This window comes from Nelusetta ayraudi, unplaced genomic scaffold (genome assembly GCF_046127955.1).
Source record: "Nelusetta ayraudi isolate G7.1 ecotype Tasmania unplaced genomic scaffold, CSIRO-AGI_Nayr_v1 ptg000011l, whole genome shotgun sequence".
Lineage (NCBI taxonomy): Eukaryota > Metazoa > Chordata > Actinopteri > Tetraodontiformes > Monacanthidae > Nelusetta > Nelusetta ayraudi.
Window position 1 is genome coordinate 2256423 of NW_027466061.1, and position 15228 is coordinate 2271650.

At 47.5% G+C, this 15228-nt stretch overlaps 1 protein-coding gene across 5 annotated transcripts in view; it reads left to right on the forward strand.

The window, feature by feature from the left end:
- robo3 (roundabout, axon guidance receptor, homolog 3 (Drosophila)) overlaps window positions 1-7960 on the forward strand; it is a 138554-nt gene extending 130594 nt beyond the window's left edge. For 3 of the 5 annotated variants that reach the window (XM_076019995.1, XM_076019996.1, XM_076019998.1), the window contains exons 22-27: window positions 197-415; window positions 1897-2096; window positions 2335-2442; window positions 2920-3084; window positions 3183-3325; window positions 7746-7960. In XM_076019995.1, coding sequence (XP_075876110.1) covers window positions 197-415; window positions 1897-2096; window positions 2335-2442; window positions 2920-3084; window positions 3183-3325; window positions 7746-7757 — 847 coding nt within the window. In that variant the 3' untranslated portion in view covers window positions 7758-7960. The remainder of the gene's footprint in view (window positions 1-196; window positions 416-1896; window positions 2097-2334; window positions 2443-2919; window positions 3085-3182; window positions 3326-7745) is intronic. The other 2 variants (XM_076019997.1, XM_076019999.1) reach the window with 1 other exon arrangement.
- Window positions 7961-15228: the final 7268 nt, after the last annotated feature.

The window sequence follows — 15228 nt, forward strand, 5'->3', positions numbered from 1 at the left end:
CCACCCAGGAGGATGCAACGCAAGGTCCTCCGTCTCCAGCCGAGCCTGAAAGAAGAACACTCATTTTTAAGTCGCCTCGCAGCGGGCTGCACTTGAAGGCAACAGGCACCCCAACCCCTCCCCCGGCTGTATTGTTTATCGCCCGTCTCTTTTGCTGCGTCACCGTTGCCCAAACTGTGCTTTTATCTGGTGGCAGCTCGGACGAGGAGTGGTGCCCCCCCCTCCCGGAGAGGACGTACCTGGCGGGCGGCTGCGAGGACGGGCCCTGCCCCCCGCAGAGGAACAACGCCTCCTCTCCGGCCACCTCCTACAGCCACCAGTCCACCGCCACGCTCACCCCCTCCCCCCACGAGGAGAGCCGAGCCCCGCCCGACCTCCACCGCCTCAACCCAGTGGACAGCCAGCAGCTGTCGCGGTACGTAGGGGGGCTGCCGGAGCCCATGATTGTGAATGTGAAGATCAATCTGAGGTTGTGAAATTACATTGTTGGTAATAGTCAGTGCTGTTGGGTGTGTTTGAATTATAGTCAAGACAGAATGAGAAGCCTTCATGGGGCAAGAAACTGCATATGGCGATTATCAGTGTTGTTGGAGTTACTCCATGAAATTACTGATTACTCCTTAAAAAGTAGCCTAATTACTTCTTCAATTACTTTGTTTCATAAGTAATCAATTTACTAATTACTGATTTCTTTAATTAAAAAAAGATAAAGTAACAGTTGGGAATGTCACATAACGGACAACGAGCCGCAATATTCCCGGATTCAGACGAGATGAACTCAAAATAAAGTTTGTATTTCCAGCTATCGAACGCAATCACTGCTTTGTTCTTTTGCCGCCGCCAGGCCTGTTTTGGTGCAACGTCGCATATCAATGACGTTGCATGCACGGCTGCATCATCAATCTGCCACGTCGTTGTTTTCAGTTGTTTTTCTAAATTTCAGACATTTTGTGGATAATAAGACATTTTTAGATTGGAAAATATTTCAGAAAAGTAATGAAATTGTGACTTGGTAAAGTAATTATGATGTAAATTCAGTTTTGCCGCTGTAATCCCGTTGCATTACTCTGTTACTAAAAAAGTAGTTTAATTATAGTCGTGGATTACTTATTAATGGATTACTCACCAACACTGGTAATAATACAGTGTGGTGGCTGGACTTGAAGTTTACTGTATTGTGTTGTGTGTGGCAGAGTGTATTCAGCAACAAGGATGCGTTCAGGGGCTTTTGCATCAACAATATACGAGGTCCTTCCGTCGCTGCTGCATTTGCTGTCAAGAAATGAAAAGATACGGCAACTCGTTTGCAGCAAAACAAGTCGCAGTTCAGCTTTTGCAGCCCACATCAAACTTTGGGAAGCTCATTAGGCTGGCAGTAACATTGCTAACCGATAGTATGGGGCCCTTGGCTGTGGCTCCAGATGTTGAACAACTTAAACCCCGCTGGGCTTCGTCCCGTTCCCGCTGACTTTACCTGAGCAAAGACTCAAACGCTCCTTTAAAGATCTGCCTCTCAACCCTCCCTCTGTAATCTGTGTCTGCACAGGACAAGCTGTGACCAAATTCCAACAAATATTCATGCAAAAGATACATGCTTGGACTCCTAAGTGTTTCATAAAGACTGGACAGTCTGTCTATTTTGCAGTTTTTGTGTTGTGCATTAAAGTGCAAAAATTCTTCACATTATTGCACTGCGATGATGCCCCTGTCACGCCTCATCCCTCGCACCGCTAATTTAAATAACAATAAAGCTGGAATTATCCCAGTCCATTAAAAATGTGTGCAGCCAAGGAGGAACATGATATGAAAATTTGTCCCAGCGTAAATACATCGCAGTGCGGCTTCCTGCTCCAGTTGTTTGTCTCGGCGGTAACACGTTGCCCTTCCTTCCCGCAGCAGAAGGTTACCCTGCAGTCCGGTGCCAGTTCCCCAGGCGCCGAGCCCGCCGCTCACCCAGTCCAACCCCAACCTGTCCGGCCAACTGCATCACGGCTCATCGGAAGCTGGCACGCTGCAGTGCCAAAGTCCTGGTCATCGCTGCCTGCACGGCCAGGGGCCCATCCTCGGCGAAGACGGCGTCAGCGTGTCCACACCCGGTAAAGTCACCGCAAAAACAAGCCGCGCACACACACACACACACACACACACACACACGCACACACACGAGCGTATGAGCAAACAGGATTGCGAAAGCTGAGCAATCTGACTCGGCTCTTTGTTTGCTCCGTAAATAATCCATATGCATGAACGTAATTGAATTTTTCATGTGGCAGGGGGGGGGAGGGAAAAAAGAAAGAATCAACTCTCTGACTGTGGTGTCTTCCTCTCAAGCAGTGCACGGTCGCTCGTCCCCGGCGGACGCAGGAACTCCTCCCAACCAAAAGTCCCGGGTGAAGAAGAAGGCGTGCAAGAGTTCAGGCTACCGGCGAGACTTGCAAGGAGGTGCGTGCAAAGCAGGTAGTGACTGGCGTGCGTGTGCGTGTGCGCGTGCGTGTGCGTGTGCGTGTGCGTGTGCGTGTGCGTGTGCATGTTTCCAGTGGCCCAGAAAGATTTTTGCCAGTCGTCGCTCGTTGCCGTGGGTCCGCTGGTAAATACAACACAGCCCATAATAATCCACCGTGTACACGGATGCAGCTCGCTGTGTTTTCCCGATGACATACATGGATTTGACTTGTAATCTTTAGCCTACACGCTCTGTTTGGTCCCCACACGCCATGTGTTTACCAGATGACCGGCGCGAGTTTATCAGAGTTTATCTATTTGAGTTTATTTTTCGTTTACGTATCGCAGAGTAAAAAAAAGAAAAAGAAAAGAAAGAAAAAAGAGAATAAAAAGCAACACAGCGAGCGCTAAGCTCACCCGGAAGAGAAACACAAAACGCTGCTGCAGTTCACTCTCCCTCCTCCTCCTCACCCTCAGACCTGCCCCCGCCTCCGGAGCCGCCCCCGGCGGAGAAGCCGCTGCTGGGAGCCCAGGGCTGCGCGGAGAGCGGCGGCCTGGCCAACGGCGCCCTGTCGTCCCTGGAGAGGAGCGAGTACGGCGGCAGCCACAAGTGCAGAGGCTCGGGGCAGCGACACGGCGACAGTGAGAGCAGACGTCCCGCCACGCTTTGGGACTCACAAGGCTAAAAATCTGCTCTTAATATACACGTTGTTTTGTTTTTCTTGTCCGTGCCCCGTCAGACGAGGAGATGATGGCGTACGGCGGCAAGGCGGGTTACCTGTCCAGGGGTCACATGTCCAGTAACTGCTCCACCACAGGAAGCTCCTCGTCCAGAGGCTCCACGGGCTCCCGGGGGCTCAACTCGGCCAGGAAACACAGCGAGGTGGGACCATGGAAATGATGCCATGCAAAAAGAAAAAAGAGCGACTCCCTCTCACTCTTCCACTCAAATGGTTTTTACTAATTGATGCCTTTAGATATTCATGAGCGCGGGAACAAAGAGCGTCCCGGCCGAGGAGGAGGAGGAGGAGGAGGAGGCGGAGGGGGACGATGGGGAGGTGGAGGAGGAAGAGGAGGAGGTGGAGGAGGAGCGTGCGCTTTAGTTTTATCTACACGTCGTGACGTGTCGCTCTATAAAACACACACGCACACACTGCAGCACCACCCATAGATCCGCCATTAGCGTCTCCTCAGAACAGGCTTTGGCAGCGAGGGAGGAGTGCAGCAGCGTGCAGCTCTCTGGAGTGCACATCTGAGGCCGCGCTTCGCCGCGGGAGCGCTTCTTTTAAACACCAGGCTCCCTCGCGAGGCGCCGCTCGGTCGTCTGTCGCGAAGGCAGCGGCGGCGGCAGCAGCCAGACAAACAGGAAGCTCCGCAGGGGAGTTTTGTGTGTGTGTGGGAGGCGAGGCGGCGAACGCGTCACTAAAAGCCGCGTTGGACCCACGTCCGTGGCCTCAGGTGAGGCCGAGGTGAAGCCGGCCAGAGGAGGCTCAGAAAGACTTTGAGGGAGTGGGAAAACCTCTCTGCAGCTGCGATGGAGGTCGGAGCGTGTGAGGCTACCACGCTGCTGGATGCTGTTCTCACAGGAGACAGAGGGTGGGGGGGGGGGGGGGGGGGGGGGACTCGGCTGCTGTGTGTCCAAAAGAAAAATGTTGGACAAAAAAAAAAACAAAAAGAATGACTTCAGAGAGCGGAGCAGGCTGGAAGAGGAAGAGGCTGTCTGGGCTGGGAACACTCCTGAGCAGAAGCCATGGAAACAAGCAAAGAACACCTCAGCATTTACAGTAACAGACAAGAAGTATATGTAGCAATTAGAATTTCAAGAGGAATAACTAGCAACTGCACTATTCTCAATGCTTAATGCAATATTAACACTATTACTACCACTACCAACTTGGGCATCTCTCACACAGTAAGATTATCTTACCCTGTCTAGTCAGACTAGAAGTAAGAAAAAAAAAAAAAAAAAAGGCAGAAGAATATAAATATATAAAGAAAGATATAAATGTATCATATAAAAAAATAGATATAAAATCTAAATGACAGCGGTCTTGTGTAAGTCCCACCACAGCATGTGGTGGCGGCCAGGCAGGCAGCGATGCAGTGGGAGTGAGCAGAAGCAGGATTAAGAAAGCAGAGGGACTCTGGGGCTCCACATCCAACTAGAGTCACGATTGAGGCCAATCCCATTTCTGCTTTCCACCCCCCCCCCTCCCCGCTGGAACGCCACTTACAAGGCTTCGGAGGCTGAAATCCTTCCAACATGGGACAATCCTTCCAGAAAGTCGTTTGGAAAACGGTGGTTTCCTGTAAGCAGATGCTGCATATTTTTGTGGGTTAAGACACATAGTTATGAGATTGACCCCGCACAAGTCCAAAATAAAGATGTTGGCTCCGAAAAATATTTTCTCGAAATGAGATATTTTTTGAAAAGGGAAGTGCAAATGAGTTGCATTATAACTGGCTCTTATACTCTCTTAGTAATTACACTTTAACTCCATAACAACCTGGATCCTCTGTGCTGACACAACCTGAGAGTCGAGGAAAGTGAGGAAAGGATTCGAGACGCAGTGCGTGTGAGCAAGACTCCGACTGGAACCTTTAGTGTGGATAAACGAGGAGCAAGATGGCCCTCAGCTTCTGGAGTGAGTCTGCAGAATGCACTGTTTCAGGACAGGAACACAGAGATAGACGATGACGGTGACGATGACGATGTCCTTCACCACACAGGAAACCGCTTGAGTTGTGTGAAACTTTGAGTTCCATGAATCAAAGTGACAAACTTTCAATGAACTTTTTAACACTGCCATAATTATTTCAATGAAAACTGTTCCCACATATTGTATCGCAACTCTTAGGGTGATTTCTTTTTCCTTTTAAGCTTGACATTATCTTTTTTTTTTAAGACTGCCCACTTATCTTTCCATTACACAAACTGCTGTTTCACAAGACTCAGTATTTCAGTTTCACAGTATTATCAGAAGCGGTTGGTTAATGGCAGCGCTATGCAACTTTATTTCCTCTAAGTGATTAAGTCACTCTTCTTTTAAACTTTAAAAGAACTCTGCACTTTTTGTTGGAATCTGAAACAAAGTTCTCAATTCAACTCGGCCTCAGCCAATCAATTAGCCGGGGGGGGGCTGAGGCCAACAGCGTGGACATCGATTCCCCAGGGGCGGGAAAGCGCGGCGGCCCCCTTTGACCGGCGCGCTTGTTAGAGTTCAGGCCTGAAACTGGACGCGTGGCTGTAAAGGGGCGGCCGAGTGCGGCAGGTCACTCCCAGGGGCCCCCAGGCCAACGCCTCGCCGAGGAGACGCACGGCACCACAGAGGCCTCCCTGTTTCACATGTCTTTCAGTTCGGACCCCACCCACCCCCTGCAGAGCGGTGGGAAACACCTCGACACCGCCCCCCAATCCCATCACTGCACATACACGCACATTAACTCCCCCCCGCCCACTGACCCGCGCCGGCCTTTTCACGCCTCTGCTGGCGACATGAAAGTGTGACCCCTTGACCTCTGAAGACGCAATAAAACGGAAGGTGTTTCCGCAGGAAGTCGGGGTCGGGTTGCCCAGTCTTCCTGTGGAGGGACTGGCTGTTATCTCTGACCTTTGACCTTTAGCCGTCGGACCGAGGCCTTGTGGTCGGAGACGAGTTTCGGAGGAGTTTGTTTTTCTATCGTCAGGGCCGTTTATCCACAATCATCGCAAAGTATTCGGAGCAACTTTTTGTTTTCCGGAGTGAAGGAATCAAAACGCCACACTTGAGTTCCCGATGATGACGCTGCAGCCCCCCCCCCCCCCCCACCCCCCCCGTCCTTGTGACAATGGCAGATCACTGTGCTGCGCTCGCTCAAAGCCGTCATTGTTCCACTCTTGCACCGCCAGATTTGCTGCCATTGTTTCCAACTTATTGGTCTTCATCTCGCCGGCACATTTCCTGGCCCAGTGGCGCGTTTACAGAAAACATTCTCAGAAAAGGGAAATGTCTGTGTTACGCCGGCTGATCGCAGTGCGTGAGTCAGTAGAATACGCGCCGACTTTTCCCCCTCGTTCGCATCCTTCTGAAAGTTTTCCGCGTGGAATAAAGCTCTTGTGTTTGTTGCTGTTGTCGTTTGAGTCCACACAGGGAAACACAAATCACACCAAGCAATTATTGAGTTTTCATAACTGATGAAAAAAACAATTTTTTCTTGTTCTCCTTTGAAAAGAGCTTGTGTTGTAAGACTGGATGGTGTCTCTTGGTCCCATTCGACGACGCCAAGAACAAAGGGATCTTCTTTCTCGACGCGTCTCCGCTTTTTTCATTTAACATCAATCTGCGTCCGGTTTTAAGATGCGACAAAGCCCACTTTATGTTGAAAAGCAAGTAAAGGTAAAACTATTAATAGAAAAGTAATTACGCCTGCGCTGGATGAGCCCGAATGAAAGGACGCTTTAGATCCCAGAGAGTCGGCGTCTCGTCGCCCGCTAATGCAAAACAAAACACAAAACACTGACGAATTGGAATTCCACATGACAGGCAGTTATGTTCAACCAGACGATACCCCCCCCCCCCCCTTCCACCCCCCACCCTCCACATTTCTGTCAGAGTGCAGCGCGCGACAGATGTGCCACTTTCTGTCATGTGTTCTTGAAATGTGACTTGGCTCTCGTCTCTTCCTCTGGCTCCATATGCTCACTCACTTTTTTCCCTTTTTTTTCACGTCATCGCTGCTCGACGCGCTTGTTCACCGCGGAACTGTGACAAAAGTGTCAACAGCGTGACAGTCAGCACTCCGCCGTTGCGTGACTGTGATTTCAGCGGCAGTCGCAGCAGAAGAGTCGAAGCCAGCTGGCTTGTGATTCCGCGTAAATCGAATGAAATGATAGGGGAAATATTATAATTAAGACTGGATTGCTTATTTTTGCAAGGAAGACCCTTTTCTACCAAAGTCATAAACTACTTCTCACAACTTTTCCATGGAACATGTGTTGTTCTTTCTTAATATTTTCTTCCTCCACATATTTGCAGTGGGAAAGCCACTAACAGTCACATGGCGCCTGAGAGGGGAACCAAAGAGACGTTTGGTTTGGGTCGTTTTGGTTGGTTTCATTTCGTTTTGGTTCTTTCATCTTCTCCCGACCAACCACCACTGTGTAACAAGCATCTTCGAATGAATCCCATCCACTCAGTGTTCAGCCTCCTCTGTATCCGATGTGCCGCACTCAGTGCTTTTGCAGCGGTGTAATTAAAAGCTGGACGGACAGCTGTCAGCTCGTACCTATTTTTACTGATGAGCGAAACTTTCTCCTCCCACAGGAGCTGAGATAAGGACCCCCGTGACTGCCTGCGCGCTTCTGATGCCTCCATCATCTTCTGTCTCTCCTCCATGGACACGAAAAAAAGATGGACAAAGAGAAAAAAGACAAACAGTTTGGCAGTCAGGATGCCAGACCCCAGCTTCATTCCTGTGAACAAAAGCTACAGACTTTTCATCACGTTTTTTTTTTTTTTTTTTTTTTTAATTATTATTATTTTGTGACTCATCGATGAGCCGCTGAGTTCATTCCTCCCCCACTCGGTTTGTAAATACCTGTGTCTGTACTCTTCTTTTTGTGGGCTACAGGGAAAGAGACATATATTGTATTTATGAGGATCAATAGAAAGAAAAAAAAAGCAACGCTTAACAAAAAAGTTATTCTAAAAAAAAAAAAAAGCTCATGTCTTCTTGAATGTGCCAATCTTTTTGTCAAAATGTATACTTTTTTTTGGAGCATAAACTACTGTTGCACTCTCTTGTTGTGATAGCAAAACAACGGAAAAGCACAAAGTGTGTTTGCTGGTTGAGAAGGAGAGGAGGTGGGGGAGGGGAGGGGAGGGGTTGGAAAAGCCAAAATGATTGGGTTCTCGCTCTCGGTGGGAGGGGAGGGGGCGGGGTGTGAGTGTGGGGGTGGGCTTCCCCATCGTGATCCTTGCACCCGTGTGGTCCGCTAAGAATGTCATACTTTTTCTATGTCTCCTTCGGTTTTCTCTGCGGCGCCGTGCTCCACGCTGCCGGCAGACAGACAGGCTTTACGAAAGTTTGATTGTACCCCGACGGCTCCTCTCTCTGCCCCCCCCACCCCCACCCCCCCTCCCCGCCCCCGCCCCCGCCCCATCCGTCTGTCCGAGGGATCGTTTGCTGCAGTTGTGAGATGAAAAAAAATTTGCATAATATACTCCTTCCGAAACAAACAAACAAAAAAAAAAAAGTGTCTGTGAACTGACTTTTTGTACTCTTGTTGTTTTGTAAATGTACAATAAAAAATACATTTGCTGATCCAAGCCTTTAGTCGTTCCTCTGGCTCGGGCTCCAGCGGCAGGCTGTTGTTTGCTCGGGCCCCGCCGTGGCTGCGTATCTGGCACGCTCGCCGTTGCGACATCACGCCGGAGTCGCGGCGAGCGATCTGGCATTCGGGTTGGGCCTGTTGCGATTCTTCCTCCTCCCGTCCACGCCGGCTGCCAGGAGAGCTCCGCACAATGTCAGCGAGGAAGAACAGAGCCTGAGCGAAGCCCCAACAAGATGCGAGGGTCGAGTTTATTTTATGAAGACTTGAGATAACGTGGATAACGTGTGTGCATCAACACCCACAATGTCTAATCACTGGAAGTAATGCTCACCTTGCAGGGGGGTTTGGTGAAGGTTCCACTGCATGGGTTGGTGGAATTTAAGCATCTTGAGGGTCATTTCTGGAGTCTTGCACCTGCAATGGATGAGCAATATCGACCACCCTCAGGATCTCACAACCCATCAACGTCCTTTCAGTTTATCTCAGAATACTTGACATGCTGAACAGATCGAGACAACAGTCTCATGGCCAACTCTTCCCGTCAAGCACTGGGGCCACCAGTTGAATGCCTCTGAATGGCAGAATCTAGAATGGTTCCTGATAGTTTCCTCATTGATTATATGAACGTAAACCAGAAAAAGACAACACAGAGACACTTTCAATGGGATCTGTACCCAACAGATACATAACACAAATCCTCATACTTAAAGAAGGTTCCAACTGATGTGCAACCATTGTGGCCAATCACATTCCTCATTTTTTTTTTTTTTTTTATTACCTTCTTCCCCCCCCCGCCCCCCCCCCCCCCCCGGAAGCGAGGGGGTTTGGAGGTTGAAACGCTTCCAAAACGGGACCATCTATACAATTATAATACTTGACGACGCCATTGTCATTGTTACTGCGTTGAAATATGCAGTAGTGCAGTAGGGAAGTATTTTTCTTCTTTTCTTTCTTACCTTTTTGTAATGTTTTAAGCAGAATTCTAAGTGAATGATGTAGTGATATTAGATATATCATCATTACATTGGCAAAAGACGCAGGTCTGATTTTAATAAAAATCATTGTCACACAGTTTCCAAATCCAAGGCCTGCTTTGTCCAATAGTTTTACCTCCAATTTGTACCTTCTGTATATTCTTCAGTCTGAACACTGTCCGTAGTTTCTATTCTTTCTACAGCCTTTAAATTAAATCCTCGCTGGAGTTTTACTCCTGCCTGAAAATATCGTTCCCAGGTGCTGCTGACGGCCAGTTTTGTCTCTCGGCTCTGCTGCTTTACCTTTATCCTGTCTGGCTTCCCCAAAGCCCTGATCCTCGCGTAGCTGCACTAGACGACAGCTTGTTAAAAATGGGGTCGGCTTCAAAGTTTCTGTCTTTAAAAGGCAGCGTTCAAACGCCGGCGTGCTGTCTCATGCTAGGTCTCGCAAATTAGTTTGCAGATGAAATTGATCCAAACGATCAACAAATTAGGTTCGGGTTCACTCGCTCAATTACAAAAGCCGTGAAACGACAAGACCAGCCGACGGCTGGATCTTCAAATGCAGCAACGGATCGGATCGCTGTATTCCTGGGTCACAATTTGCAGCGAACGCCTCGTGAAAGTTTCGGGAGACCTTCAACTCAATAACTGAAAACCTCCACCGTTTCGCCCCAACTTCTGTTTGCTCCGTAATCCCCTAATGCCCCATTCTTTCCCCGGCTTCACAGTGCGGTGCACCTGGGTGAGTGCTGTACGAGTCAAAGAGCGTGAAATTGCAGAGTTCTCTCTGCGAGCGAGTGCAACACACACACACACACATAGTCATGCACCTCTCCCCTACTGTCCACCTGAGACAGGGCATGCATTACCCTCCAGTGCTCTACAGATGCTCGCCGTGTCTTGGCATACAGAGCCCGCCTGCCTGCCTCACTCACTCACTCACAAACCCAGACACACACTCGGCTACACGCTCACACCAATAGCCCAGGGTTTGTTCCTTGTCTTGGCGCACTGTGCCGAGCAGAGGCGAGCTCAATGGGAAGCCGCAGAGCAGCTTTGCCGCAGATGGAGACGATGGAAGCGCCCGCGGAGCGAGAACATGGTGTACGCAGAACCCCGAGGTGCACGTTGAGATTACACCGCCACGTATGCCAGCGTGCGCTGTAATTAGATTAACGCGCCGAGCACGTATATGTCACGTATGCGTCGGCAGTTACATCACCGATAGACATCGATGACATAGTTTCCGTTGTGAAACTGTGTCACCAGCATGTTGGCCAGATGACGCGGTGCGATTAAAAGCATCTGTTATTCCCGGGCGTCTTTCATCTTCCTATCGTCCCACTGCAACTTAATCCATGTTTAATCTCCTTTATGCTATAATCCTATTCCACAAATCAGTTGCCTTTTGTTTTAGGATATATTTTTTTTTAAGATGAGTCTCAATGCACCCTCCTGTTACACGTCGTCGTCGACGCGTCTCTGCGTCGACCTGCATGAAATTCCCGGAGGCCTCGTCAGCAAGTTGTCTACGTTTTCCAGTTCATTCTTGAGAAGTTTTTTGATCGTGGAGATTCTGGCATGACACAAATCTTAAAGGGGGAATTCTGCAAGCGCTCAATTAGAGCTTCTGTGGTCTTCCAGGCTGTTTGGTGAACTAAGCTTACCAGTGTCGGAGTGTACATTCCTAATTGGTATGTGCTCGTGTGTCTGCATATACGTGTTCATGAGAACACAGAATTGTGAGTGTGACCATCTTCGCAAGTGAGGAAATGTTGCCCAGTCCCCACTTTTCTTAAATTTGCAGGCTGAAGTTAGGAGGTATTAATTGAGGTTACATAAAGGTGAGGATTATTTGACTGAGCTTATTTTTTGCAGAGTTTGTTTTGACCTTTGTTAGGAAGTCTTGCCAAGTGCAACACATTCCATCAGAGATTTTGTTCTGGCTGAAAGAATTCATTGAATTGATTCCAGGCTAAATAGTTGTAGTATGCACAATTAAATTGTTTTTCGAAAGCCCCATTTTATTCCTCAAAAGGACTGAAATAGCCCATTAGGGAGCAGCTGAATGTAATATTTTTGTGTTGGCTGAAATGATTTTACATTGTTATTCATTTAAAATATCTTCCACCAAGTTAGTTAGCCTTTCTTGCACTCTGTTCTTCCCCAGAGTCTCTTGGCAACTTGTCACACCAGGTGGATATGTGGACAATGTATTTGGATTTTGGTATTTAATATCTATCAGGTCCAGATCCCAAAGGAAGGAGCCGTTCAAGGGGAGTAGAAATGTAGGAGGAGATTGAGCGCACCCTCTTTCAGACTTTACTATTGCTACTTCTTTTTTACTGCTTTTTTTTTTTTTTTTTTAGCATGGTTCCTTAGGCTTGAGGCTAACCATGTGTCACTGCACTGCGGCTAGCTGCTAAACTCTAGCCAAGCCAGATGGGTCAAAACAAGCTGTCACCAAGAAGAGTCTTCTGTGCCATTTTTTGTTGGTTTCTAAATATGGAGCGAGTGCTTTCTGGTTTCCTCAAAGTCTGTCAAAGAAAGACGATTTTCTGGGGAATTGGTTCAATATTTCCATAAACTTAATTTATTAATGTAGGAACCATTAAAATGCTTCATGTGTAATGTTGGTAGAATGACTCAGCAAGATTTCAAAGTGAAAATCTTAAAAGGATACTTCAACATTTTTGACTAATTCCTCTATTACCATTTTCCCTACAGTCGTACGACAAAATAGAGTTGACCAGTACAGATCTTGATACCTCATAACTCATTAAATACACAATTTGACAACTCCAAAACGCTTTCGTGACTTACGTCTCTGCCACCTGGGTCTCAAAACAACAGGCACTGATAATCACATGGAACATATCTATTCATATGACTGCAGTAATCATGATAATGGGCCAATTTGCAAACATGTTGAACAATCCCTTTAACAGTCCAGCTGTTGTGCAAGGACTGCACGTCCTCATGAAACCATGTGATTATAACGGATATCATGTCAGCAGGTGGTTGGTCGGGAAGGCCAAAGGACGACAGATAAGACAACAAGAAGATTTACACTGCTGACCTTCTGCAGTCTGACCTGTCACCCTTTGTCATCTCCGCGCCCCCCGCTCCCTTCACCTCCCCTTCATCGCTCCCTTCCCTTCCCTCTCCCCTGGCTATTAATCATCTCGCTCATTCATTAGTCCGGTGTCAGGCCCCAAACACGCCCACTGGGTCAAAAGGAAGAGGTCCAAGCGGCCCAAGAGGCGAGCGAAGAGACAGAGACAGAACAGAGGGGACGGCGTCATTTAAAGGCCCGTTAGTTCATTCTGAAATGCAACACACCAATTTCCATGCTAATTAGCTCGGTGACAGTGGAGATGGATGTCTGCGACTCTTTGGCCGGCGTGGCGCATACATAGAGGGGCTAAAATGAAGCCATTATGCAGGCAGCGGGGTAAGTGCATGTAGAGGGTAAATTATGTGGTGGCTCCGAACACATTACAGATTGGGTGACGGCCAATATTTCATCCTTTGTTACAACATATATTTTCAGCTAGATACTTTACTTGGGGAGAGTGTGCCTAAAGAACTCTCTTCAGTGGTTAAAAGGAACTGATATTCATAAAAAACACACATAAAGAAAATCAAAAGTACATTAGAGAGTCATCAGTATAACTTAGAGTGATCGCTAAGACGGTGGATGGGCAGGAAGCAACCGCGTGGCCAGCAGATGCTAAAGAGATTATAGGATTTTTATCAGAGGTGGATGGTGTGTGTGATTGACAAGGCAACTCTAGGCGGCTTTATTTATGGATTTCAATAGCATGCGTCATACAAAAAGACAATTCAAATAAAATGGCAAAAGAGAAGTGACAAAACAAATTACAAAAAAAAAAAACCCACATGATCAAGGGCACAGATTCAGAGTAGAACTTCAATTAAAAAGACACAGAAGGGATGACTCAACCATTTATAAATTTATAAATATTTAAATTCCTCAATTAAAACAATCATTTTAAACTAATTTAAAATAACTCATCCACAGGCACGAGAACAATGGAAGATTTTTTTTTGATCTAGATTTAAAAATCTGAACATTGGGTGCTGACCTCAGGCTGCTGGTCAAACTGGATCCTGCTAAATAGCTAAAGATTTGAAACCTGCAAGAAGTAGAATGAAACAAACAGGGCACTGGGGGCTTTTTCTTTCTTCTATGAGAGAACAAGATATCAGTGCCAAGTCTCTGTTGAACACCAATTAATCAGTTGGTTAAAAAACCTGGCAGTTAACAGGAGGATCAAACCGAGCCAAAATGATCTACTTTAGGTAAGCAGGTAGGTCGCTCTCTAAAATGCTCAGACAGACGTCTGCACCCCCAGTGTGTTGGCCCACATACAATCTCCATCACAATATGAATGTTGAAGCAGGTCCTCGTGTGACTGACCGGCCAGTATTGAAACAGATCGGCCATATGGGAGCCATTGATTTCTCGTTAATTGAACGATTACCACCTTAGCATGCGACACCACGACTAAACCTGGCTGTCAATCAATGGGAGCGTGTCACTGCCTGCTCAACTGCAAGCAGCAATCGATTTACACCTCACACTGGGTCTTGCCATCACACTTGCTGGAGTGTTTGATTGCAGCTGTACTTTTTAGGAGTTTTTATTGGTCATCTGGTGTGGGGAGCTCAGGGTGGAGGTGGGGGTGTTTACTCATTTGGAAAATACCAGTTTTCCCAAATTCCCAATGTTGTGAGCAACAACAACATATCAATTGTGATAGAAAATTATGAACTAAGAAGATTTTGTTAGATGGGTTTTAAAAAAAAAGCCCATGAAATTTGAAATTTCGGTCTATTTTTTTGAACAGTCAGGCTTGACGGGGTTAAATTCTGTTCCTCTCGATTTTTTTTTGCTGCATCCACTCATTCTGAGGCCACCGTGGTGAAAAAACCTAGCCCATCACCACACTGGACCCCGCTGAATAGCTGAGGATTTGAAACCTGTAAAACTGCTAATTTTCTGACCTCAGTCATGTTCCGTGATTTGCATGCAAACCGTTTGTCCATATTTTCATGTCTGGGCTTAGAACGGTAATTACGCACTGGCGAAATAACAGACTGCAGAAATAAACATTCAATAAATCTACACGAGCATGTGTCCCGTGCGTGCGTGCGCGGACGTGCGTGTGTGTGTGTGTGCGTGTGTGTGTGTGGTTTCAGGCCATGTCTAATATGGGTCATTGGTTTTCTGACATGCTATATAAAGCTGGTATTTTGGCATAAACCAAAATCTGCCATGCAACAAATCCCAAGGGCAGCATGTGCACGCCGTCTCGAGCGTGCGCGCACGCACGTGTGTATGCGCACGCGCATATGAACTAATAAGGGAGGCAAACATACAGTAGCATGTAATTCATTACTACGTGAAGCCCTCGGTGTGTGGCCGAGTGTGCATGTGTGTGTGTGTGTGTGTGTGTGTGTGTGTGTGTG